This window comes from Anarrhichthys ocellatus, unplaced genomic scaffold, assembly GCF_004355925.1.
Source record: "Anarrhichthys ocellatus isolate YVR2014 unplaced genomic scaffold, GSC_Weel_1.0 scaffold2, whole genome shotgun sequence".
NCBI lineage: Eukaryota > Metazoa > Chordata > Actinopteri > Perciformes > Anarhichadidae > Anarrhichthys > Anarrhichthys ocellatus.
This window is the reverse complement of record NW_022280032.1, coordinates 13583953-13610493: the sequence shown is the minus strand read 5'-3', so window position 1 is coordinate 13610493 and position 26541 is coordinate 13583953. Positions and strand designations below refer to the sequence as shown.

The 26541-nt window shown below is 42.4% G+C and overlaps 3 protein-coding genes across 5 annotated transcripts in view; 2 read left to right on the top strand and 1 right to left on the bottom strand.

The window, feature by feature from the left end:
- Positions 1 to 3311, top strand: part of rfx4 (regulatory factor X, 4) — a 17768-nt gene extending 14457 nt beyond the window's left edge. For both annotated transcript variants that reach the window (XM_031858934.1, XM_031858945.1), the window contains exon 18: positions 2284 to 3311. In XM_031858934.1, coding sequence (XP_031714794.1) covers positions 2284 to 2556 — 273 coding nt within the window. In that variant the 3' untranslated portion in view covers positions 2557 to 3311. The remainder of the gene's footprint in view (positions 1 to 2283) is intronic.
- A 2458-nt stretch (positions 3312 to 5769) lies between these two features.
- ric8b (RIC8 guanine nucleotide exchange factor B) lies at positions 5770 to 16996 on the top strand. Of its 2 annotated transcripts, none has more exons than XM_031863837.1 (10): positions 5770 to 5972; positions 6397 to 6444; positions 6529 to 7161; positions 8771 to 8865; positions 10513 to 10663; positions 11011 to 11106; positions 11327 to 11471; positions 11689 to 11833; positions 12010 to 12129; positions 14066 to 16996. In XM_031863837.1, the coding sequence occupies exons 1-10, from the start codon at positions 5889 to 5891 to the stop codon at positions 14169 to 14171; spliced, it is 1623 nt and encodes a 540-aa protein (XP_031719697.1). In that variant the 5' UTR covers positions 5770 to 5888; the 3' UTR covers positions 14172 to 16996. The 2 variants fall into 2 exon arrangements, with proteins under 2 accessions (XP_031719697.1, XP_031719688.1); XM_031863828.1 differs by having other exon boundaries at positions 11008 to 11106.
- Positions 16997 to 17166: 170 nt separating this feature from the next.
- Positions 17167 to 26541, bottom strand: LOC116392419 (NAD-dependent protein deacetylase sirtuin-3). Its single transcript, XM_031863850.1, has 8 exons — positions 26296 to 26541; positions 21398 to 21626; positions 20017 to 20235; positions 19583 to 19815; positions 19266 to 19366; positions 19004 to 19165; positions 18679 to 18891; positions 17167 to 18251 (listed from the first exon to the last, which is right to left on the bottom strand). The coding sequence occupies exons 2-8, from the start codon at positions 21616 to 21618 to the stop codon at positions 18054 to 18056; spliced, it is 1347 nt and encodes a 448-aa protein (XP_031719710.1). The 5' UTR covers positions 21619 to 21626; positions 26296 to 26541; the 3' UTR covers positions 17167 to 18053.

Sequence of the window (26541 nt, the reverse complement as noted above, 5' to 3'; positions counted from 1 at the left end):
GTGTGTGTGTGTGTGTGTGTGTGTGTGTGTGTGTGTGTGTGTGTGTGCGTGCGTGCGTGCGTGCGTGCGTGCGTGCGTGCGTGCGTGCGTGCGTGCGTGCGTGCGTGCGTGCGTGCGTGCGTGCGTGCGTGCGTGCGTGCCTAAACTGTAACTTAACTGTATGCATCCACAATACAGAGCTGTGTGCAACTGTGCCATGTTAGTTATTTACATTGTAAGAAGTAGAAGAAGAAGAAGAAGAAGCAGCTTGTGTGCATTAATGTGCCCAGAAAGAGAGCATCAATAGGTAGCACACAGTTAATAGGCTATGTGTGAGATGCTTGAAGCACATCTTGGTACACTTTGCAGCAAAGTGAGTAGAAGACTGAAGATTTAAATTTGAGGAAAAAAATGGTTGTTAGGATGTGACGGAGTCACTGATGTTACAGCTTGTGTAGCGACTGGTGTGCGTTTACTCTTTTGATGGTAATTTCCTGTCAAGGGCCCTCCAGCCTCTTCTGCCTTTATAGTGGGAGGAGATCAGCTGGGCCTCAGCGGTCGCAGTGTTTCTAAAAGTCCCCGCATCACCCTCTCCACACAGCGGAAGTAGGCAGTGAAAGGTGGCTCGGCCGGGGCCAAGAGGGGCCCTGCTCTGTTACTCCTCTTTCCAGCTCTCAATAGTCTCTTCATCTGTTTGAGCCAGTGGCCACAGAGCAGGGCAAGGGGGCGTTTATTAAAATATTGTTATTCAATGGTCTCTTTTCTGCTTGTGAACAAGAGGCAGCTGAGCCGTCTGTTCTGCTCTCTGACCTGCACTGACTGTCTTTTTCCATGCCGTGATCCCTCATAATGGAATCGACTGTCGTGTTTATATTTAGTGAGAAAAGGGAAATAGGGTCCTACTTCCTACTTTTTTTTTTTAAAGCCTGTCTGAGCTTAAATCGGGCACAATGCCTGCGCTTTGTCCGTGTGAGAGGTTGTGGACGGAGCTGCGACGAACTCAAAACCTCGTCGGATCCCCATCTGTCCAAAATATTTTCGTCAACAGGCAGATTTAGTCAGAGCTGTTTGGGTTCAGTCACCATAGGCAACAAAAACAACACAGGAAAACCACTGATGTCTAATTTTCTTAAGTGACTTAATTTTCTATTTCGACCATTGTGGTCCATCTTGTGAAGCAATTTCCCCTGACAGGAAATTACCATCAGCAGGGTCAGCTCACACAATACACCGCTACAGGCCTAACGCAGTATCACATATGATATCAGGAGGGCTATAGCTTCCTTTGAGGACACCGAGGTCACGTCCTCTGTACAGTTCAGATACTACAATTAAAAAGTTACACATGGTGGGTATTTTATATCAGCTGATTGAGAACTGTCCTTAACAGTATTTAATCAGCACGTTAGCGTTTGATTACTTTTAACCCAATTAGTCAATAAATGATTCAGTATTTCTCCAACAGTTTATTTCTTGCAGCATTTTTATCTTAATTAAAGGAATAGTTTGATATTTTGGGAAATGCACTTGTTTGCTTTTTTTTTTGCCAACAGTTAGATTCATGAACGATTGATACCACTATATTAATATAAAGCTATAGCCAGCAGCTGATTAGCTTAGCATAAAGACTGGAGACAGAAAGAAACAGCTGGCGTGGCGCTTTCCTAAGGTGGCAAAGACGGCTTACCAGCACCTCTAATGTTCAATCTTGTTTGTTTAATCAGTATAAAAATAAATAAATATGAAAGCATTTTTTTTTTTGACAGAGGGTTATGTGCACTGGGACAGAGCCACTCTGTTTCTAGCCTTTGTGCTAAGCTAAGTTAGCCGGCTGAGTGAGCCCCATATTTAACAGACAGACTTGAGAGTGGTTTTGAGCCTCTCATCTAACTCTAAAAAAGAAAGCAATTTTCCTTCTTCTTTAACATTTAAAGAAGATAAAATGTAACAGTCAACTGAATGATTAAAGATATAACATATTACTTGATTAATTAGGCAAGTCACACAAAATTAATCTGAAACTATTGTGATGCCTGATTAATCGTTTGTCACTTCTTAAGAAAAATACCAAATATTTAACGGTTCTGCCTTCTAAATGCTCTGATTTTATGCTTTTCTTTTTTGTTATATGATAGTAAACTGAATATATTGAGATTTTAGGCACAATAGAGACAACAATCAGCAGATTAATTGGCTATGAAAATAAACGTTGGTTGAGGTTTTACTGTAAATTTGAAGCTTCTCTCAATAGTGCATCACCATATTGCTGCATCACCATGACTTCTTTCCTCTTCCCTTCCTCAGTACCAGCTCAACGGCCAGATGTCTCGAATGGAGCCTTGCTTGATGGGCAGCACTCCCCGGTTACACCCTGCACCCGTCGCCCCCCGGTGGCCAGATGTGTCGCCAGCTAACACCTGTTACACCAGCCCACCTATGCATTCATCCCGCTACGCCACCTCTGGGGACCTATACTCTCCCCTGGGCCCACGCAGGAACTCAGAGTACGAACACTCGCAGCATTTCCCCGGCTTTGCCTACATCAACGGAGAGGCCACCACGGGCTGGGCAAAATAAACAATGCTCTGGACACCTGTGTAAAAGCTCCAGGCCTGCCAAACTGGTGGATGCAAAGTCTCTGAACACTTCCAATCAAGTACATGAAAACGGAGGAGCAGAGAGTACATAGTAATAGGAATCATGGTATGGACGTACTGACAATTTTAAAAGTCTCTGAATCACTGATGATTGTGATGTAACTTGTGCAGAGGTTTATTAAAATAGATGTTGTTGCTCACTGCTGGAGGAAAAAATTCAAATCATATAGAATGAACTTGCAGCAAAAATCATTTTAGGAGTGCAATGCTGCTGCCAAGCTGTGCCTTTTGTTTTAAGGAATGTACACCTGTTTCCCTCGTCAGTCTCACAAGTCAGCACACCGATCATCCCACCGACCCTCAGTTTTGTCAGTGACTGACGGATCAGGGTGCTGTAAGCCTTCACTGACACCAGTACAATCTCAGTGACACCGCTGTCTCCTCTTGTTGCTCAGCATTGTGCAGCATCTTGTCATGAACTCGCTGCAGCAGCTTTGTTTGCTGCAGGATGTGGATGAACTGTACTGCCTTAAAGTTCTTCTGGGACACCAGTTACATACAGTGGCACAAAGCCAAAACACAAGACAGATATAAACTCCTTGATCGGTGTGTTAAGGTGTCTCCATCTTGATAGTTTTTTAAATGATTGAATGCAGTGACTCAAAAACAGCTGTGCGTGTGTATTCTGTTGCAAGATTTTTTGCTGTTTTACTGTGACTATATATATATATATATATATATATATATATATATATAGTATGTATTTTCTGTAACTTTGTAACATGGTGTATCCTTTATTTTCTATGTTACAATTGGTACTTTGTTCTCTGTTTTGTATGGTAAGTGAAAGACGCATTAACCTAGGGTTGTGTGTTTTATAATGCACTCAAAGCTACTGAGGACCTATTACCCTATGGGTATTTATAAAAAGGGAAATTATCAAAGTGTACAGTAACATGAAGTCTAGTCACTTTTCTGTAAATAAAAGCACTGGAAACCGTCTGTGGTGACAATTTAAAGTCTTTGTCAACTTGTCTTCCTTTTTCAACACTGTCTTTATTCTTTCTGTGTTAAAGTCCTCAAATCATGCACAGATATGTCCAAATACTAACACAATTTAACTAAACATATTATTGTATCTATTCAATATTCATAATCAATGTAGGCAGTGGAGCAAAGTCTGCTCATTGATTGATTAAGAACTGCTCTTTCGTTACTTTCTATGTGGTAAAAGTTTTTATTAGAATTATTTAAGGTGGATTTCTTTAATTTGCTAAATAGATTGACTTTATACCTACTGACATGTGTTACTTCTGAAAATGTATCACTCCACGTTCGCCGTTAATCGAATCTCCAGTTTACGTTTTGGAAAACAAAGAAAATGTTCTGAAGTAGTCTGAGCTTATTGTTACTTCTCTCTCCATGCGGTGACAACACAGTGGGGGGTTGGGCCAGTTGCACAAGAGCCACACTGCAGAAAGAATTACATTTCTATAGAGAGAATGTCCTGGTGTGCCGGGGTCATTGTACCTCAGTCCCATAACCTTTGACCTCTGACCCCTGCAGAGATTTGTTTTTATTGGAACATAGATCCTCAGTGTTTCGTCTCCAAAATCCTGCAGGATTCTCAGCCGAGACTTTGAATTCACAAAAACCCGTTAAGAACAGAAAAAATGACAACCCACTGTTGTGGTTTAATCATCTGACCTGAGTGTCAATATCAATATCTGCTTAAGATTTCAGAGAAAGATTGGTGATCCTGGGTGTGTGCACGCAGAAGTCACTTTTAGATGTGAGAAACCTGCTGCACGACCTGAAGGTCTTATCTCTGACATAACCAAGCCACTGCTTACACTAGCGTATGCCTGCCTGCTTACACAGTGGTTACAAGTAGCTCCCTTTTCATGCGCTTTAAAATGAGTCTATAACTCACTGAGTCAAGCATATTTCTGAAATGAAACTAAAAAAGAAAAAATGTATTTATCTATTTGATTTAAACTTTCACACTGGGTTAATATTCCTAAACTCACAATATCTGTATGTATACTCTAATATTTGTGAGTAGCTATATTGTTGGAATATTGGAAATATTACTGTTCATGTTCATGAAGGGAAACTGACCTGTGGGAACATTTATTAGGAGGAAAAAGGACATATCTACACTCACAGCTATCGGTAGTTTAGATTGTCCGATCCATGTGAATGTCTGTGTCCTGATAAAGGAAGATTACACCAACAAAGAGAAAACATACAAACTAAGGTTCAAACCCTGGAGGTTGTTAATGAGGCAACTGCAGGCAACACATATCCTGAGCCCAGTTAATAACATGGATAGTGCCAGTGATTCACCAGAACCTCATGAAGTCTATTTTTTCTGCAGAGTCACAGAAGTGGTTCCAGCATCTGTGTATGACACCTACCCAACTGTGTTTTTTTCTCTCTGTACAGATGGATCTGACATGCCATGACCTCACTCACTGTATCCAATCAATTCTTCTATTTTCTATATTCCTCTATAAATCCACAAATCAATAAAACAATTCAGATGAATATTTTCTTAATCTGTGATGCCTCACAGATGTAATACGAACACCATTGGCAACCCTTCAGTTGTATGGGTATATGTTTTTTATTCAGATAAGCATAAATGTGGAAAATTACCTTTTTTTTCATAAATAAATAGCTTTGTATAGGCCACAGTCAGTTTGACAGGTCAACATGATATTCCTGACTGTCAAAGAAGAATATACAGGCAAGCTTTTTCCATTAAAAAAAGGCTTTTTGACACTTGTTGACAGTTGCAACCCAAACCTCTGACACGACATGGTATAATATCTTGTGAATGAATCAATTACATTATTAATGATCTCCTTAATTTTCGAATTCCACAACATGAGCCACAAAGGAAATACTAATTGCATAGTCTCATATTAATATGTTGCATACAAGTAAAAGGTTTTCCCGTCATGCTTCCCTTCAAACTTATAAATATTTATACATTCAATACAATATATTAAACATTGAACCATGCGTTTTCGTCCTAAATGTTTCACACATGTACAACTGACATGTAGAGGCTTATATATATATATATATATATATATATATTAGAAAACTGTATACTTGTAATGTCAGTGGCAGTGAAGAGCAGCCCTGAAGTGATGGAGACAGGCGGACAGTCAGGGGAGTTTCCCTGTTGACAGACCTCACTGACTCTCATTAGGAGCTAGCCAGCCAGCTAGCTAGATAGCTGCATCGCACACATTGGCCACGTCCAAACCAAGCTAACTACTCGATCCTCCGATATCCACCATGGATCTGAATACTATCTTGTCACAGCTTGAAACTGCCGACGAAGAGGAAATCGAGAAGTTTCTGCGGCAGTATATTCGAGAGGTAAATCGCGGCTCTGCTCGTTTTTACGTCAACCATAACAAACTGCGGTGCTAACGTTAGCTAGCTAGCTAAACCACTAGCTCTGAATGAGCTAAACATCTTACCAGCCGACTAAGCTAAGATGTTGGCACACTCATATTGTCTCTAATGTTGCGTCGTTAAACATAAACCTATGATTGAGACAATCAAAGCCTTGATACGTTGTTTATAATGCCAACGTCCTATAGTGCTGATGATGCTAATGCTCCCTAACTAATCATGTTACTCCACGTAGAGTTATAGAGCAATATTAGCATACTTTAGCTATCTGTTGGAGCTATTTGGGAACCTAAATCCTTTTCAAAGAGGCTGGGGTTTATTTATAATAATGACTGTGACATGTCAGGTTCTTTAGTGTCCACAATGAGCATCTTATCTGTTTCAGAACAGTCACACCTTCAGTTTTGACCAAAAGGAAGAATCCCTGCGCAGTGTGAGTACTAGTTATCTGAGCAGTTGGTTATTATATGATCAAGGTAACCCACTTAAGTTATTATCTATAATATCTATATTTCAGAAGCTGTGCCAGAGTGTGTTGTCAGTTCTTGGGAGGCGGGTGAAGCCTAGCTGTCAGAAGACATGTCTGGAGACACTCCGCATCCTGTCCAGAGACAAGCGTGTCCTCGCACCTGTAGCCACCAGGGAGGGCATGCTGATCCTGGGAGGAATGGCGAGGCTGAACGCTGGAGAGGAAGGTGATGACAACCAGAACATCTCTCAGGAAGACACCCAGTCAGAGGAGGAGGAGAGGGTGGTGGTGGTGGAGGCCTTGAAGTGCCTATGCAATGTGGTGTACAATAGTCCTGCTGCTCAGCAGGTTAGTGTAGACGTGCAGCTGGTTCATGGCCTTTGTGCCACCCTGCGTACAGCCCGTACATGGCACCATGAGGTGGGCCTCTTCACGCTGCGCCTTCTCTTCCTGGTGTCTGCACTGAGACCCGATGTGAGAGGGGTTTTGAGGAGAGAGTGGCATGCTGTGAGACTACTGATGGAGGTCCTGGAGCACACCCTGGATGTGAGCTGGGTTGGTCCCTATGAAGCTGCCCGTCCAGATCCACAGGCTCTGCCCATGCCGGCAGAGGACAACGAGAGAGCAATGGAGGCGCTCAAAGCCTTGTTCAACCTCACACTGTCTGACACTGGTGGGGAGGTGAGTGTGTTAAGGTTCTGTTGTAAGCGAGTCATTTGGGTTTGCTTTTGTTCTCGTTATCTTGCAAGTGTTCATTAGCAGAAACCTAAATGTTTCTGGCTCAGTCATTTACTGATCCGACTGTCCCACAACAGCCAAATTATGACTATATATAACATTTCAGTGTAAATGTGACTTAAAATAAATGTTGTCAACTTACACTGTCACTAATACAAATGCAATTTGTGATGCGCTGTGACCAGTGTGGCATTTAAAGGGCCAGCGCAAGACAACTCAAAATGTCCTGGCCACTTCCAAGTCTGTGATCGGATAGTCAAAAAATGACATCCAAGTCTTTTCCTAACCACTTGTCCTTGATGGGAAAACGTCATGAGGTCGAGGAAGATGTGAAAGAGAATTCATAAGGATTCAGGAAATCCACAACTGTGGTGCTAATCTAACTGCAACAACACAATGGCCGACAAATGTTTTCTTTTTGGGGTTTTTTTCTAGCAAATTTAAGTATAACACATAGATGATGAGTAGGCTACAGTGACACACATAGCACAAAGCATTGCTGCCACTTAATTCTTCTGGTTCACAACTCTCAGGAACCTACCTAAGGAAAAAATACTTCTTACTGAGTATTCAATTATTTTATTATTCACACCTTTGCTTTTCCTGCTGTGACAAAATGCCTCTCTTTCATAGGCTACACACACAAACAACGGTATGATCTTATCCTGTGAATGAAATGGGAAGATATTGGGTACATAAGCTTTTGGACCATGTGTCAAGTATTACATTTGGTTGTGATTGATGTCATTCATGATGAAGTTCTCATGCAATAGTTTGTATCTAAGGCTGATTTCTGAAAATTACTGTCAAACATTTCATGCAATTTTGACTGAAGCGGACACATGACTGCAAGGGCTACATCTGACACAGCGTAAGTCTTAATGACACCAAATTCAGTTCTTAGTTCTCAAGTTAGACCCCGCTCTCCTCTTTGACTCTGTAGAAATCCAAACGTCCTCTTCCCTGCTCTGTTTATTGAATGTAGACTTAAAACTTTGATCTCACGCCATCTCTTAGCTCTCCTCTTCTTGCTCAGACTGGATGTGACCAGTGTGCGAAATCCCCTGTGTGTGTGTGTGTGTGTGTGGGGGGGGGGGGGTTACCTAGTGCTCCAGACTCAATATAGCCCCACAGGATTTCATGGATGTGAGCCAAGGCAATCAACTGGGCTATACACACCATGCACACACTGTGCAGGCTAGACATCTCACTTTACAAATGTATGGTACACAAGTAATGAACTTTGCTTCCTCTTTGACTCACTTCATACACTTGATGCATACCGAGTCGCTATCTTTAACCAAGTATAACCATGATGTCGACGCAGACAAATAACCCACTGCTTTCAAATGTGGCCGTTCGGCTTTCATGGGGTGTCTGCTGTCAATCAAGTATTTTGCACACCTTAAGGCAGCTCATTTTGCAGTTAGCCTTTTGCTTCCAGGTCCCTGTCCTTGTAGCTTGAGTTTTTTTTCCGTCTCATAGTTTTACCTCTGAACAATTGAACGGCCTGCATTGGAATTCACTGTTTCGTACATCCTTGAACTAACAGGAGGATGACCACCATTTCCGACTCATCGCTGCCATCTTGCGTCACTCGTTGATGCTGAAGACTGAGACGGAGGAGAAAACGGAGGAAGCGCACAGGTGAGAAGTCTGCCCTTCACTCTTAATATATTTATCTCTTTTTAGGAAGCTACACCGTGAACATTGGATCAAGGTGCTCTGCACTTTGCAACCTGTGAAACAAAGTGCTTCCACCAACTTGTGTCCATGTTCTGCTGTGATTTGCATGTAAGCAAAGTGAGTGAGAGAGAGCTGCCCCTGTAAATGAAGACTGGTGGCACACGGTCCGATAGCAGGCTGGGGTGTCGTGGGAACAACAGACGTGTTTCTTCAGAGACCTTGCTGGGTGTTTCATATTCCAGATGCTCTTAGCCGTCGTAATACTGCGGCAGTGTCTTCTTCTCCTGGTAATTTAATGCAGGAATGCCAAGAATCCAGAGACTGAAATTTAAACAGTGGCATGTAAAAGAGACTGATGTTTCTCTTGACCTGTCAAGTCATGGGTGTTTGGCCTATTGACTAACCTATCTATTGTTATGTGTTTGAATGTGAATACCGGTTTTAAGTGAGCGGGGAGTGTGAATGGATAATGTTGTATTTTTAGAGAAAACAGCAAAACCACATTACGGCAGGTTTGAGGTGTTTAGATCTAGGTCTAACACGATTTCATCTGTAATCGATGCGTTAGGATTATAAACACACGGAACGTGTTTCTGTTGGTAGAAGTATTTTAAACTTGATATTCAAACTGTTTCTTTATCGCCCCGTGTTAACAGTACTTTATGCACCGCTGCCGGTACACCCTGTGTCTTTGGACAAATAGGGTTTATTACTTTGTTACATTTGGTTGTTTGAATAACATAGATCATTAAATACAATATGGAAATATTGATCAGGCAGGTTTTTGATGTTTATTTTGGGTAAATGAATTGTTGCATTACTTCAGAATATAAAAAATAATTGATGGAAAAAAAGAAAAAATTTTTTTTTTATATATCTTAATCAATAAAAAATACGAGGTGCAGCCCTAAAATTGAGAAGCCAACTTTAAAATCAGTCTGCATCCATCACGCAAGTAAGAAGACGTTTCAGGTTACTGAGCTCTTCTCTTAAGGCGGAGCTACACGATTACTCCTCACAATCATGAGTTATGCGCATAGGAAGAGCTGTAATATTTGGCATTATCACCAGTAATCACCAAAGAAAGCTTTTTACTCCGTAAGCAGTATATTAAACTCAAAACTCGGGCAGCCTTAAAGAATCCCCCAACACTTTATGAAGGTAGGAACTTCCAGTTACTAAACACAGCTGGGGGTTGTGGTAGTAGTGAACACTTCAATTATAAAACTTTATTTCCTGTACGTTGCTCTCCTGACAACATAGATGTGTGTAGATTTAACAGTGCGCCACAGATGGAAGTAAAACTAAATCAACCTTTCACCTCGTGTGAGCCAGATCGCACCCTGAGGTCATCTAGCAGCTCCACATCAGCTGTTCCAACACGTAGATTAAAAACAAGATGTGGTTATTGACTTTGGAACAACTGGTCTCAGGCAAAATGTTCCAAATCTTATCTTTTAATCATCATCTTCACTTATAAACTCTTTGACCTCTTTAACCCAACAGATCCTTTGGCAATCTCATCTCAGGAACTGCTGATCGACTGTTAAATATCAAATATTTTGTAATATACGTCATTAAGAGATTGTTTTTCAAATGTATTTCCAGCCATGCCATCAACCTGCTGAATAACCTGCCTGTGTCCTGCCTGGACATGTTAATCGACGTGCCTGTCCAGGGCGGACTAGAGATATATGGTGGGAAAAATATGGATGCAGTCCAGATGTTAATAGACTTCATGGAGAAAAGGATGGACAAGGTAAAGTTCATCCTCTGCAGCAAATCCATCAAGACAGCTGGCTGTGTACACAGTGAAAATTACATTCAATTATGTTTATGTATTTTATAGTATAGTGCAGGTGATACTAGTGGAGTAAAATGACTTGTTGCAATTGACACTACAGGCCTAGCAGAACTAAAATACACTCAGAACCAGTGCAGGGCCCGTTCACAACATGACACAGCGCTTTACTGCACGTCGTTCCCTTTTTTCGTCCACTCCTCTTGTCTTTACCTCATTATTCTGTATGTCACCCATATGTGCTCCACTGATTAAAACCTTTCCACAGCTTGTGAAGTGTTTGTGGTTTGTGTCACTCCAAGCAGGGCTCCAACTACAAAGAAGGTTTGACTCCGGTGCTCAGCCTTTTGACTGAAGGATCCAGACACCACAGGGAGATCCGCAGATACATCAAAGCTCAGGTACAGTAGCTGCAGACCGATTCAAAAGAGATCATTATAATAAAGTATGTGACACTTCTCATTGAGTTGCTCTTTTAATCTGCACTCCTGAAGTGTTTGAGGAAAAGATTTTAATTACCTTATAGCTATTTAATAATGTGTGTGTCTGCGTGTGTTCATTAGCCAGTTACTATGTTTCCGAGGTGATAATCTGAGCTTTTTATAATGTCTGCACCTTCAGGTACTTCCCCCACTGAAAGATGTAAAGATCAGGCCAGAGATCGGCACCACCACCAGAAACAAGCTGGTTCGCCTCATGACACATGTTGACATGGGTGTGAAGCAGACGGCTGCAGAGTTTCTCTTTGTCCTCTGCAAAGAAAGCGGTGAGCAGTGGTCGGGTCATGAGAGCAACATGGGGTTCAGCACAGTCACATGAGAAAGAGAGAGCAGGAATGACGTCTCCAGTTGGGTGCAAAGGATGAAGGAGTGAACTGCCAGATTGCACGATTGCTGCATAACTGTAACAGCAGCTCGGCTCGTGATCACACGTGAACATTTATATGTAACTGCACAACCTTTGGTCTTTGTGGTGTCTTGTAGTGGACAACCTGTTGAAGTACACAGGGTACGGAAACGCAGCAGGACTCCTGGTGGCTCGAGGACTTCTCGCAGGAGGGAGAGGAGAGACTCAGTACTCCCAAGACGAAGACTCCGACACAGAGGAATACAAATCTGCTAAACCGTTGTGAGTGCTCTGCACAGGTCTTAGAAGATTAGTACATGTTAGTACATGTTAGTACATGTGAGCCCGCCCCACTGGTTTGCCCACGGCTGCATGTCGAGAGCCGTCGAGAGGCAATCAAAATGCTCCCAATCTCGGATCTTGCACCTTTTTTAATCTTGCACATCTGCTTGTTCCAGCATCAACCCGATCACCGGTCATGTGGAGGAGCCGATGCCGAACCCCATCGAAGAGATGACCGAAGAGCAGAAGGAGTACGAAGCCCAGAAACTTGTCAATATGTTCGACAAGTTGTCGAGGTATATACACAAACTAGAACAGACGCGGAGAGCAAGTAACTGTTCAGGGACTGCAGAGTTTATTTCAGTAATAATACTGTAAAGGTTTTAAAAGTTTTTTACAGGAGCACTTGTGTTTTTTTTGGGGGGGAAATAGACAGTAGAGAGTTGACAGGAAATGAGGAGAATAAAAGGAAGGAGAAAATGCAACAAAGTTCAATCAAATCTGATCAACAGAATCAACAAACAGAAATCAATATATATCTGAAAATCTTCTTTGTTGTTAACAATCTAAACAACACAAATGTGTTTACAACTTAAGACACCACAGACGTCTTTGCACAAGAAGCACAATCCATTATTTGTCAAAGGCTCGACTACGATCATTAACTTTTTCAGTTTGAACAACTTCCCCTGCTCAAGGTATTCATATTATTCATTGTCCCGGCTGTATTTGTGTTGACCTTTTCTTAGTGAGCAGAGGCTCACGTTAGTCGAGCACAATGCCTTTACAAAGGTAAGGGTGAGCATACTCCCTACCAACCGATTCATCAAAGGAAGAATCTCTTGCCGTGAGCTGCGGCTTCAATTAGGCCCGGACTTCCTGCACGCCGCAGCATTCAGCCAGAGTAAATGGAAGCTGCCGGCACGCCACTGCAGCATCATTACCACAGCTCCGTTAATTATCGCCTAATTGGGACACAAAGTCGGCTTGACGGTCCTGGTTCCTTTATCTGCCACATTCAGGTTTTTTTGATGACACGTGTCCTGACTTTATTGTTGTCATTCTGAGGAGCCACTCATTGGCCAGACAGGGAGTGGGCTGAGACAGAGGCACAACTAACAACAAAGCAATTTGGGTGGAACGTGGACGAAGAGGAAGAGACAGGGGGTGAACAGACATAAGTACGCTGACCTCGTTATTGTTAGGCCAAATAGAGGGTTGAGCTGTAATGAGGCACGTGTGCCCAGGAGAGGAAGATTCCTTTCCGAGGCTGCAACTTCTTTCTTCTCTTCCTGATGATGACGGAGAGGTGCTTCCTCGGTACAGGCTCTAAGGAGATCAGTCAGAGCCCTGTAAGAATGTGCCCCCCTAACTGCTTAACTGGTCCTCCAATTAGCACATATTCTGCACCGCAACCCACCCCCTCTCACATCTGCCAGTCCTCTGTCACTGCTGAGCGGGAGAGGAGGGAATATTTGTGCGCTAATTGGGAGAGATAATGTAACATATTTTTGTTTGCGTTGTCTTGTTAGTCCTCATTTTACCTGCTGACTCTAACCAGTGATATAAGGCTGTGGACTGTGACCTCCTTTGAAGGTTTTATCACTGAAAAGATTTTCTTTCTTTTTAAAATGCTGGAATAGTTTCAGATTCAGCCCCACCGCAGCTCTCCTCCAGAATCTAGAACTTAACCTGCCGTTTTCTAAGGATAAGTAACGTTTAATTGGAGGAATCAGTGGGAATTACGTGGCCGTTTAAATTTGAACTCTTTACAAATGAATGCCAATGGGTCCTTTTTTTTTTTTTTTTTTATATCTGTGGTAGATAATTCTCTGATAAATCATCTTAGAGGAAGTGGTGACACACAGAACAGGTATAATTGGATTAGGATGAAGGGGCAGCCGTGGCTTTGAGGAGATTAGTTTGAGTGCTGATCCTGTAATTAATCTGCCAGAAGGAGGAGGAGGAGGAGGAGGAGGAGGGGGAGCAGCAGGAGGGGAGAGAGGGAGAGAGGATGGCCAGACGGGGGCAAGTGTCCTTGAAGGGGAAGGGGGGGGGTCCTTCAGTTCTCGATGTAAAACTAAAAGCCCTCTTAATACTGTCCGTTGATAGGGTCGTGAACAAAGTTGGGTTTTGTTTACATTGGAAATAGCATTGATATGTTTCACCTTCCTATCGAACCTTTTCTATCCAGCAGGGGGAAAGCTGATGTTTTTCTTCTTGTGTCCACAGGCAGAACGTGATCCGGCCAATGGGGGTCAGGCCTGACGGGACGTTAGCGCCTCTTGAAGAAACTCTCTGTGATCCACCTGAGGACTCAGGATCAGACTCTGACTAGTGCAGTTCACATGGAGGCCACATTTTCCAGGCAAAGCCCACTTGGCCCCAAAACATCTGGAGCTGTGTCCTATTTCAAGGTCTGGACCTTTTTGAAGAAGGTCCACATGACGGTGGGTCAGCCAGAGGCCATAACCTCTGGCTGAACCAGTCTACCGTTACTGAGCAAGAGTAGCAGAAGTCAGTCAAAAGATCCACACGCTGTACCGATACCTCCCAATAAATTATACTCTATTAACTTAAACATGCAGATATCCGTACAATGTGTGGATCTATAGTCGGCACTAATCGAGGGGTGACCCCCGAATAGTCGACGATTCAATCTAAGGAGCTTGGAGCCGTCGTAGTGACAGAAAAATGTGGTAAAGAATCAGAGGGTCATTTATAAATAGCACTATTAACTACCAACGCTTCTCTAAAATCAGCTGTTTGCGTGCGTGCGTTTCTCTCCCGTTGACTGTCCCTTCACTTCCCTGTCTTTTCACTTCTGTCTGTTGATTGTCACAATGGAGAAAAATAAATTTAAAACCGAAAAAATTCTGTTTTCAACCACAAAAGGCAAGCAGGATAAGAATCCCTGTCTCCCCGTCTATCGATCTCCGCTCCTCGTCAGCTCTACATACAGCTCCACAGCCACACTATATTCCTATAGATGCATAAAGTTCAAACAGAGTGGGATCAATGAGCAACAAAAGAAAGACGTGATTCTACAATCAGCCGACTAAAGATTTAATTTGACAATATAAATTCTGAGTCGGGGACAACCTTAGACTACTGTTACAGAAAACCCAAGTAATGCTGGAAGTCAGGAGGAATACCGGCAACTGTGACGAGGTTTGTGATTGCTGAGTTGACATTTAAACGTTAACGTTGGAGCAGGAAGACGTCCTCCAAAGTGGACTTGATGCACAGGAGGCCTCCGTGGCTACTGTTGCACCTTCCGCTCCCTTAAGTTGGAAATAAAAATAGAGGTAATAATATAATTCTCTGCTGGATCGTATGCATCTCACTGAAAGCACTGTTGTGATGGGTTAAGTGTCACGAGGTCTGAAAGTCATTCCTTCACTTATTACGCTTTAGTTTTTCTTTTCTTTTTTACGTTTCACTTATTTTTCCTGCTACATGATGATTTTGTCCACACTGTATTTCTAGATGATTGAAGTGCACACACACACACACACACATTTAAACATGAAAACATTGAAAACTGTTCACAGCGAACGTAGTAACTGTTTTTAGATCACGGGGCCTGTGTCCTGTGTGGACCAAAGGATTGATGTTCCATATATATTTAGAGATCAGAGTCCCTGTGGACAGATTTAACTTGCAGCTCACGGTATCGTTTCCATTCACATATTTCTACGAGCGTTTTGAATTATCACGTGAGAGAAGCTGACGAAGGTTTTACACTTACATGAGGTTGTTTCTACCTTTTGTTGGAAAAGAGTTAATGTGATAAACGGTTCATAGAAACACTATTGCTGAATCATTTTTGACTTTTAGTTCACACGACTGATTAGCTGTTTCCACTTCTCTGATATTCCCGTAACGTGTTAATGCTGATCTTTATATATGGACATCATAAAACATGGCAATAGTAGCTGACATGAAAGAACATTTAAAACGTGCCCAACTGAAACAGATTCCTGTTTATCGGTCTACATTTTTCATCGTAGGGTTAGATAGCGAAGGAGACTTGTTTACTGGCACATTACAGCCTCGGGGAGCCTATGGAGCCGACTTCTGACCAAACGACGCTGTAGCCGAGTTTATTTGCTCCAAACTAGTCAATGGAAACGCTTGATTTGCTGTCCTCTCTTCTTTGAGATCTGTTTGAAAGTTGAATGGAAACGGGGCCGGTTGTTTGTTTGCGTGATTATCAGTTAGTCGGAAACCTTCTGAATTCAGGGCTTGTTGGTTTACTGTTGTGTCACTGGGAGGTGGTTTTTCACTTATGTCCATAAATAGAGAGATTCAGCATTTGTGGCGTATGATCGTAAACAGATGTTTCTTTGTGTTGGTACAATTTAGTTTAATGTGAAAGCTGCCAGTTTCTGAAAAAAAGCTGCATGTTTGTTACAACTTCACAACAGTTTGTTGTATTATAACAAACTGCTGATTACAATCCAGAGAAAATAAATATTGCTTTTACCAGAGAAGATGTCATTACTACAAGAATCTGTGACGCTTCATACGTTTAACAGTGAACTATCATGAGCACACTTTCTGCCTCCTCAGACTCTACACAATTAAGTAGAATAACGGGAATAATTCAAACACCAGCACAAAAGACTTCTTGACGCACCTTCTTGAATTTTATGATTTCATGCAACTAATCAAATGTTTTTATGCCTTTAGCGACAGCCGAGGCGGGAGACATAAAAACACAAATGATGAACCGATTAGACTTCAGGGGTCAAAGCTAAAACAAAGTCCTATTCTTGTGAACGCAACATCTCCGCTCACAGTGACCTCAGAAAAAATGAATGTATAACAGGATCAAATGAAGCAATGACATTCTGGACAGACATGGAGGCAATCTGCAACTTGACTGGTTGGTGAAGGGATCAGCTGTGAGGTGGTAAATCTAGTCTGACATTTTATACTAATTATGCCTTTTGTGACATCTTTATGGTATACTGTGTTTGACATATAGTATGATCCTTTAACATTTGTATGGCATGCTGTACTACAATGTTTACACAAAGATGCAACACTGACTTTTAGGACATTTTTTAATGGCATACTTTATTACAATTTTTGTTAATGACTTATGAAGCTATACTATGTTTTTTTTAATAATGACTTATATGGCATATTATGCTATGATTTTTGTACGATGCTGTTTATTACACTCCTGACTTAAGACATACAGCCCTAAACCCGTTCCTGGGAACCTGACTGGCCCTGGGAGGTGCTCGTTCTTGGGGACTCGCTTGGCTGTTTCTCCAAGATATTTAGGGGTCTGAGCACCATAAAAGGAAGCGTGGGTCTCAGAAACATTGATTCTCCCCCCTCCCTCCCTCCCCAGGCTGCCCAGAGCCACCAAGCCTCAGCTACTCAGCTACTCAGCTCCACAATAAACACCCAGCCACACCCAGTTCCTGCATCAGGGGTCCCAGCCGACATCAAGCCCGTTTCTGAGTCGGCAGTCCGGCCGCCGCCTGTTCTGTTGAGCTAAAGCCGTCAAAAGTTCCCTTTCTTGGCCCTCAAGTCTCCAAGGCCAAGTTCCTACAGCGCTTCTCGCCTTTGACGTCGGCCACATGGAACTTTCATATTAGAATTGAAAGCTCCACTTCACTTGAAGTAGAAATTTGAATGCAGGACTTTCACTTATGTGGCGAGACTTCCACTGAAATGTTAATAAACTGGAGAAGAAGAATAGCTGATGTTTTTGAACCCAAACTACAGAAACTTTATTTTTTTTTTTTTTTAAAGGACAAAAGATTCAATTTACACAATACTTTCATTGAATAGTTTAAAATACAGTGTTGTGCTGATATAAAACATTAACAGGTTTACTGAAATGGGATGTAGAAAACACCTGAAGAAGCATCAGGATGTGTGGGGCCTCATATATATATTAACTAGTGTTCTGGATGCACCCTACTTCTATAATAAGTGCTTTAATTATGGTTGTTGACAAACAGATTATTTGGTTTACATATGAACAAACTGACACACTGCGACTCCCAGATGAAGAGGTAAGATGCACTTTCACTCCAATGCACACAAACGAAAACCCTTTGCTACGAGCAGAAGATAACCAGACGAAAAGTAACGTGTGTGTATAGAAACACCGGAGAACAGTCTTCGTGCAAACTAAGGAGAGAAGAAACTCTCTCAAACCTTTCCAGTGCCATCGTTTATGCAACATGCAGCGTCAGTTGCTCCGGCAGGATGATGCCGAGCTTTTGCTGTCGGTCTCTGAGTCCGTCTCCTCGCCGCCGCTGTTGGATGCTCTTTGACCTTCTGGTCCGGACTTTAATGTTTCCGTTCCACCTGGAGGCTCTAGAGCTCCTCTGCTCTGACAAGATGTCTGTCCGCTCACTGACGGGCTGCTAATAAATGGAGGGATGCTCTGCAGAAAGGGAAATTATTGCCATAGTCAGCAAAATTGTTTTAAAAACAGGAACCACAGACCATTAAAGGGGAACTCCAGAAATTTTACACATCAAAGTCTGTTGGGTAGTACTACTGCATATGTGAATAAAGGCTTTCTGTGAAATCTGGTACTTTGGAGTCAAAAGAAGTGGATTACAAGTCCCTTGTAGCCCACTCATCATCTTTGCTTGAGCCTTGAGACAATGTTATAGGAGTGTAATGCTACATCAGTGGAGTACTCTAAGTATCTATATATGTAAACATCACCGCTGGGCTGTGGTCCCCACTTTCCCTTTGGCATTCACAAAAGGTACGGTTAAGAAAGAGCCCAGAGACTTATAACTCCTTGCATAACCTGCAACGAGTTTTTGTTAAAAAGGCCCAGTGTTTAAAATGTAACCGACCCGTGTTTCCTGACTCCTCATCAGCTCCTCAATCTCATCGTTCCAGCCGAGCATTTCAGCAAACCTCCGCACCGTATCCTCCAGGTCACCAAGCTCCATGTGGTCTCCTCTCCGCAGTGGGACCTTCTCAAAGGGACCCACGGCGTGTCGGTTCAGGAGGAGACGTGGTACAGTGGAGCGCACCGTGTTCACCAGGCTCGCAAATGGCTCAATCTGAAACAATGACATTTTGTAAAGATATTTCTGAGCTAGGGGGGTTTATCTGCTCACTAAATGTACTAGAAGCCATTTTAAGTACTAAATACAGATATTAGAAGACGTCTACCTGTAGAGAGGTGCCCATAATGATTAGCAGGTCTGCTTTGGGGAAGTCTTTAGTGTGGAGGAAATAATTTTGAGGAAGATCCTCTCCAAAAAATACAACGTCAGGTTTGACTGTTGCAGCACAGAATGTGCATGTGGGGACGTTGCCAGTCATTATGGCATGCTGCAAAACAAACGAAAGAATAAGACGTTACTCCGGCAACAAATGCAGTGAATTACTGTATTCAATTTGAATGTTTTTTTGAGCATGTGTTCAGACATACCTTAGCCTCCTCAGCAGGGTACGCAGTATAGCACAGGTGACAGGCAGCCGTGGCAAAACTACCGTGAGCTTCCACAAGTTTGTCATCTGGGACGCCACACACTAAACAAAGTTATTAAATATTACAACGGACGTTAAGAGCAAACAAGGAGATCCATTTTGAGAAACAAAACGTGGATAGGGTAGCTGTCAGTACTACACAACACATCCAGTCTCCTGGTGGTGCGTTTGGGGACATACTGTACATAGGACTGCTGTCATGTTTTCATTATACTGATGGTAATTAACTGGTATAGTGTCCTTGATAAATAAACTCACGTTTCTCCAGTCCGTCGATGTTCTGGGTGTACATTCGGAGCAGCAGGCCTTTGTGATGAAGCATGCGGACAAAGTAGTGTATGTAGTTTGGTCGGTGGCTGCCAGGATACAGAGCCTTGGCAAGGGAGAAGAAAGGCTGCGGGTCGTTGGAGAAGTAATCAATGTTGAAAATAGCTTCCGGGTAAGGGATGTTGTACTTCTCCAAGTTGGCGTAAAGACCTGTTGCTGGAGTTCTGAAAATATCGGCATTTTGGGCATTAAGATGATGCTTTTATTAAAGAGCAGCTCATGGTAAGTGTCTTTCTCATAATATTTTCCTTGACGGTTGCCATGTCCACTTAACAGGTTTACACTTGAGGTAGAAAGACTCATTTAATCGTAAAGAGAAATGTGAGGATGAGGGTGTGGAGAGAACAAAATCCACAGACACCAACCTGAAGTCTGGGATGCCACTGGCTGTGCTGATTCCTGCTCCGGCCACCACCACCACGTTCTTACAGCGGCCGAGCTTCACCAGCCGAGCAACAGAGGCTAGACCGCCCCGGGATGAAGACTTGGCAGCTAATGCAGACGGAGTGCCCCGACCAGATCTGGACCCAGAGGACTGACCAGCCTGCGCAGGGTCACTGCTACTTTTGGACATCTTTCCTTTACTGGAGAGTAGGACAACAGAAGACATAAACACCTTGATCCCATATGGGACAGTCCCCGACATAACTATTTTATATTACATAGTTAATGTATAAAGAAGGGTAGAACATTACTTGCAGATTGTCTGTCTGTTAATCCATTCTATGGCTAACTCGGGTACTGCATGAGCAGCAACAGTTTCAGAAAGACGTTGACGAAAAGAGCTAAATATTGAGATAACAAGTGGAAAGATGCCTGAATGATATTTTAAAAAAATCCGGCATGAGGTCTCACATGACAAGACCTTGGGTTTAAATGCAGGACCGAAGAATAAAAGTTTTAACTTCTTTCCTACTGCTTAAATTGTTTTTATTTTTAGCCATGCTAGTGGTGTGGCTCTTAGGATGGCAATGTCAAGTTCCAGTCATATCCTCCACCTCTTTGATCCAAAGTGAAATATCTAAATGTTCAAATGTTCATGCTCCCTAGAGGATGAAGTCCGCAGACTTTGGTATTCCCCTGACCTTCCTCTAGCACCACCAGCAGTGACACTTTTCATGTGAAATGTTGTGCTCGACAGACTGGCACAAAATGTTGTCCAGACATTCATGGTTCCCAGCTGATGAATCCTATTGACTGTTGTGGTTCCCTGACTTTTCCTCTAGCGCCACCATCATTGTATCAGTGTATTGGACATTTGATTTGTCCAATACACTGGCTCCAACCAGATAGCTGCAAAAATCATGATATTCCCATCAGTCTCAGCTGTACTTTGTGTTTGGTGCCAATTGGCAAATGTTGACAAACTAAGATGGACAGGAACCCGTGTGTAGCTATCTGGCACAGAGTCATACGAGAACATACTCTATGTCTGTTGACATATGTTCAAAAGCTTATGATCCTCTAAAATCTGGGACCATTTTAAATATATATTGGAGCAGACATTGCTTCCACTCCATCCTGGGGATTTGTACCTGAGATGCCTGTGGTTTGTTGCATGTATGTATGTGGGTATTAATTTATATGCATGTGCGTGTACTTAATATTGTGCATGCGTTTTGTTTTTTTTGTTTGTCAGTGAGGCCACCTGCTCTTATTTATGTTCTCATATTTGATCGCTATAATGTTTCCTAATCCTTATCATTTATAGAAAATAAAGTAAAAGTTATTGCAATATGTCCCTACCTTGTAGGTAAACTGTCCTGTCTGCTCACACTCATCTGACTGAGGTCCTGGGCCAAAGCAGAGTCTGTCTGCTTCCTCCGTAGCTTTCCATAGGGACCGGGCCCAGCATCCTGGGTCTCTGCAGGGTCGGTGTGCCTGGTCTGGGAGCTGGAGCTGCGGGTCATCCTGGTGACTGGAGACTGGTGGACTTTTTTATCCCAGCTGGACTTGGACCTGTTCATCCCAACACCTGTTGTCAGCAAGAAAAACAACAACAATTCAGCCTAAATGAAACATAAATCTCTGTTTATGAGCTTTTATACACGTTTTATGTCCTCTGTGTTATCAGCACAACAATGTTTTATTTTTAGATGTGCATTTTCAGTTTTTTCTAACCCCACTAATTAGATATTGACTTGTTTTCAATGACTTGTTTTCCATTTGCTCCCCCTCCTTTCCCTCCATCTCCAGTGTCCCATATTTAAAAAGCTGTTACACTGAAATCATCCTTTTCTCTTCACTCCCTTTGCACAGAGAGGATCTGAGATGTTTTAAAACTGTCAACTGTTGAACAAAAGGTAATGGCTGCAATATATCTAGCAACCCCCCCCCCTCTGCTCCTCAGCAGCTATGCTAATACAGTCCACAGCTGTGGCAGCTTTACTGTTCAGGGAAAGCGGAGGGTAGAGCTGAGGGGTGGGGAGTTAAAAAGAGCGGTGGCAGAGGTGAAAGGGAACTGTAGATTGACTGTGTGTCAACAAACCCAGCTGGGTGAGAAAAGAGGATGCCCCCTAACGGCCCCCTCAAACCGAGGAAAAAAAGGAGGGGGGGGGGGGGTCTAGAGATAAATGATACAGAGGCAGGATTCAATAAAGATGGAACAGAGGAGTAGGACAAGAGGAGGAGGGGGGTTTCTTTTCCAAAGCTATTCTAGGCCTTCAAAAAACTTCCACGAGGAATGAGTGTGAGTGATCAGGCCGAGGCAGCGGACAAGGAAACAAAAGAGCTACAACCCATAAAACATGACCGCTTCAGAGGGCAGCAGGGAGATAAGGCCAGCTTTTCTCCAGAAGCACCTTATCGCCCTCCGGAGGGGACAAGAGAGGAGAGAAGGGGTCACTGAAGGCTTACGGAGCAAAATGTGTTATTACCAGGCTTAAAGCTGATGCACACTTTGGCTTCCAACAATAGACAACCCTTTGAACCGTCTTAAAAATCTAACATTGTCCAGCATACTTTTATTTTAGGCACTCAATCTTCTTTCACTTTGCCTCCTTAAAGGCTGAAGCCCCCACATTACTTCTGGTTTTCCCTCCCTGCACATAGAGAACCATTAACACAGCGGGGTGAGGGTCTCTGCTTTTGTCTGGACTCCTCTCAAACAGAGACCGCTGAGTAAAGGCAATAAATCACCAGCACAGTTATTAAAGGTCTCACTCAGATGTTGAAGCGTATAGCAGCAGATCCTCTAATCAGATAAAGTTACACATGCAGAAAAAGCCATGCACACAAATCACCAACATGACCTGGAACAACAGATGTAGAACACAGGTGTATTCCTCCTTGGATATTATGGATTTACTCAATTAAGAGGAGAAACGTAAATATCTAGAGAAAACACAACAGTCAGTGTGTCTGCAGAAAACTGGAGCGGGGCGGAGGAAGCAGCAGGTGTTCATAACAGAGCAACAAACGGTAATGCTGGACTTCAGCAACAACCTAAAACTAACTAAAGCCGGTGTTACTTTTTTTATTTATTTCCATTAAAAACTCCCATGCATAGACGAGAGCAAACTGCTTTTCAGTGTGTTAAATGTCCACTTCTTTTCTCTGATAAAAGTCTAGATGTGATACTATTATCATTCTTTAATGACGAATAAATCCCTGTATGAATGACAAAAGGCTTAAAAAGGATTTGAGAGCCCCCCCCTCCCTTTTATTTGGCCTTTCACACTGCTTGGTCTCGCAGCTCTCCCCAGTCGAAAAGATGAGCGTGTCCCAGTGCCAGACCACCAGGAGTGTAGCTGCTCATATGAGGGTTACAGTTATCTAATTAGGACAGTCCTGCAACACTGGGAACACCTCGGTGCTCGCCATTACCACACCAACAAGTCAGGCTAATGGATAATCCTTCTACAACCTCAGAGGCCGGGAGGCAAACGCCAGCTAAGAGCAGCTGGAGAAAAGTTTGTGTTGAAACAACAAAAATGCAACAGCATTGACATCTACCGCTCAACACAGAGCAGAAGACGCTCAATTGCAATACCCAGTGAAATGCCCTTTACAATTTTACGACATCTTGAAATGTTAAAATGACTTGTTTTGTCCAACCCACAGCCTGTTTGTTACTACCACGTCGCCATTTAGCTTTTTTACTTTGATAAACTCAAAAATTGTTATTTATCAAAATTGTTAAAACTATTTTCGGTTGATTGACCAATCTAAATTTTCTTTTCTTTTTTGGGTTAACATATGAAAACAACAACAATCATGATTTCAACAATACATCCACAGGACTGCAATCCTAAATGCATTTATTTGGTCTCATTTATAAAGTATTTAACATGTGTATATATGTTCAATAACACGTGCATAAGATGACGTTTTGATTTGTCAAACGTATATCTCTTCGACCTGTCTGGTTTGATATAGGGCGATGGAGAAACAGCAGTAAAAGCTGCTCAGGAATGTTCATTGAAGGACAAATGTGCTCTTCTCACGATGTACAGATCAGGTCTACTGTAGATCAGGTCTAGATCAGGTCTACTGTAGATCAGGTCTAGATCAGGTCTACTGTAGATCAGGTCTAGATCAGGTCTACTGTAGATCAGGTCTACTGTAGATCAGGTCTAGATCASGTCTACTGTAGATCAGGTCTATTGTAGATTAATAGATTGTCATTCATAAAAAGTGAATCACTGGAGATTTGGTTAAGTTAAATGACGGGCTTTTCCCCTCCACCTACAGTAGAAATTAGGAGACTTTGATCTCTACCACACACACACACACACACGCCTGGTCGCCATGGGGACCTCCTCATAGCTGGAGAGAGCTCGATGTCGTCCTTCCCCACCTGCTCACTAATGACATCACTCCGTGTAGCACCTTTGTTGGACTCTCAATTGACACAAAGCAGTGAGTCCTAATTTGTGTTAGTGTATTGTTTGCTCACACAGAGGGGAAGGTGGGCGGTGGAGAGCCGACTCCGCACAGCGGGTCGATGGTTAACTAATGTCTCCTCTTGTCCCGTTAGTCCTCTGAGGGCTTTACCAGCCCGACATTAAACACCAGTCTAATAATGGGCTGTGATGTTATTGTACAACCGTGTAGATTCATTCAGAGAACGGGATGTGAAGATAAACACTGAGAGCACAGGTCCACTCTCACCCCGACAAAAACCTGAAGTCACCGCTCACAATAGCAGATAATGACATTAAAAACAAGCAATGTAACAGGAAACAATTAAAGAAATAAAGTCATCGAGGGCAGCAAATAATCTGCTAGTTATTTGTTAGACTAATCGAGGAAACGTTTAGTCTCAAAAACGTCAAATGTTGCTTGTTTTGTAAAGCCCAATGATGATAATAATAATATGTATTTATATTATTATTAACCTTTACAAATGATAATCATCGATATACATTTTAATAATAAATAAAAACATAATAAAAATAATAAAAACAGGATAAAAGCCACGAATCAAAAATGTTTGAAATGGTTGTCTAACAAACGCCTTTAACGATAAACTGTTAATTAAAACAGTCTTTTAAAGTTGGGTTTAGTTGTCAAATGACTAAATGATTAATGAACTAATCGTAGGCTCATACTTGGTTACAGAATGGGCCTTTAACAGTGGCAATGAGATAAAAAGGGCCATCACCTCGCCCGGAAGCAGAGCTCGTTGTTAAAGGCCGTAACAGTGTTTCTTAACTATGTGTGACAACATCTAGTTTCTCTGGATGTGCAGCGCTGAAAGAACAGGACAGAAGTTGACTTGCAGTCAGTCTCGGGTCTTACAGAGGATTCACTAAAAGTGAGGAGACACTGGCACCCGCTGGAGACGAAATCTCATTACACTTGAAAACCGTCGACCCATTTTGCAAAACAACCAAAGCCACATGCTCCGTGGTAATTGTAACGGACTTATATATGATCACTCCATTCATTACATTATTGTGTGTATGTATCATACATCTTTATTTAAGAGATGAAGCCTTGGATTTAGTAAGACAATGTGCATTATGGATCCAGCTATAATAAAAGATCCCCTCCAGACACAGTCTAAGACACAAACAAATACTCTTTATAGAATAATAATTGTTGTTTGTTTTTTTTATCAACAAGTTAGATTACCTTGTTAAGATTTATTAAATTTACATCTTCTATCTCATTGAAAAATCCATGATCTGAATACTACTGGACACGAGATGTCTCCATTCTCAATGTATTTGCCTCTAGTTATTATGTCACAAATCCCGCTCGTGCCGACATGTCTGATATTTAAGGCAAGCACAGATAAACTTAACGCTTTCAGCATACAGGGAATATGAAAACAGCCCTCTAGTGTCAATCTCTGCTCATAAAATGTTACTGCACAGTGAAGCTCAAAAGTCCAAGTGAAAGGCAAATAAGAAAAACACATTTCGGACTGGAGGGCTTTAAACTTAATGGGATAACAGCTGATCATTAGGGGACTCAGACTGAGTCACGTGAGGTAAACAGGCTCAGGCTCAAACGATCAAAACATGAAATATAAATAAATAAAAACACCAGCATCTAGGAAACCTTTAAAGACGTATGTGGGCTAGTTCCACTCTGAAGGAAGTCACTACTAAGAGGTGGTCGTCCACGTCCTCAGATCTATAATAACAGGTAGTACAGGTACAGAGAAAGGGGTTCACGTCACGGTGGTTAGCTACCTGTCTGTCCAGACGGCGGTACTTTTGAATGCTGCGCAGAAGACGGCGACACACAGACACACAGACACACAGACAGACAGCAGAGTTTGTTGAGCCGCTCGAGATGTTTCACATCCAGAAGGAAACTCGCTGAACTTCTTTATCACTAAACTCTGAGCTTGTAACCTCACAGCCGCTGCAGCCAGGTCAGCATCTGATTCAGAGGCACTAAAGGTGTCTCGTCCTTCTCAAATGCATGCGCCTCAT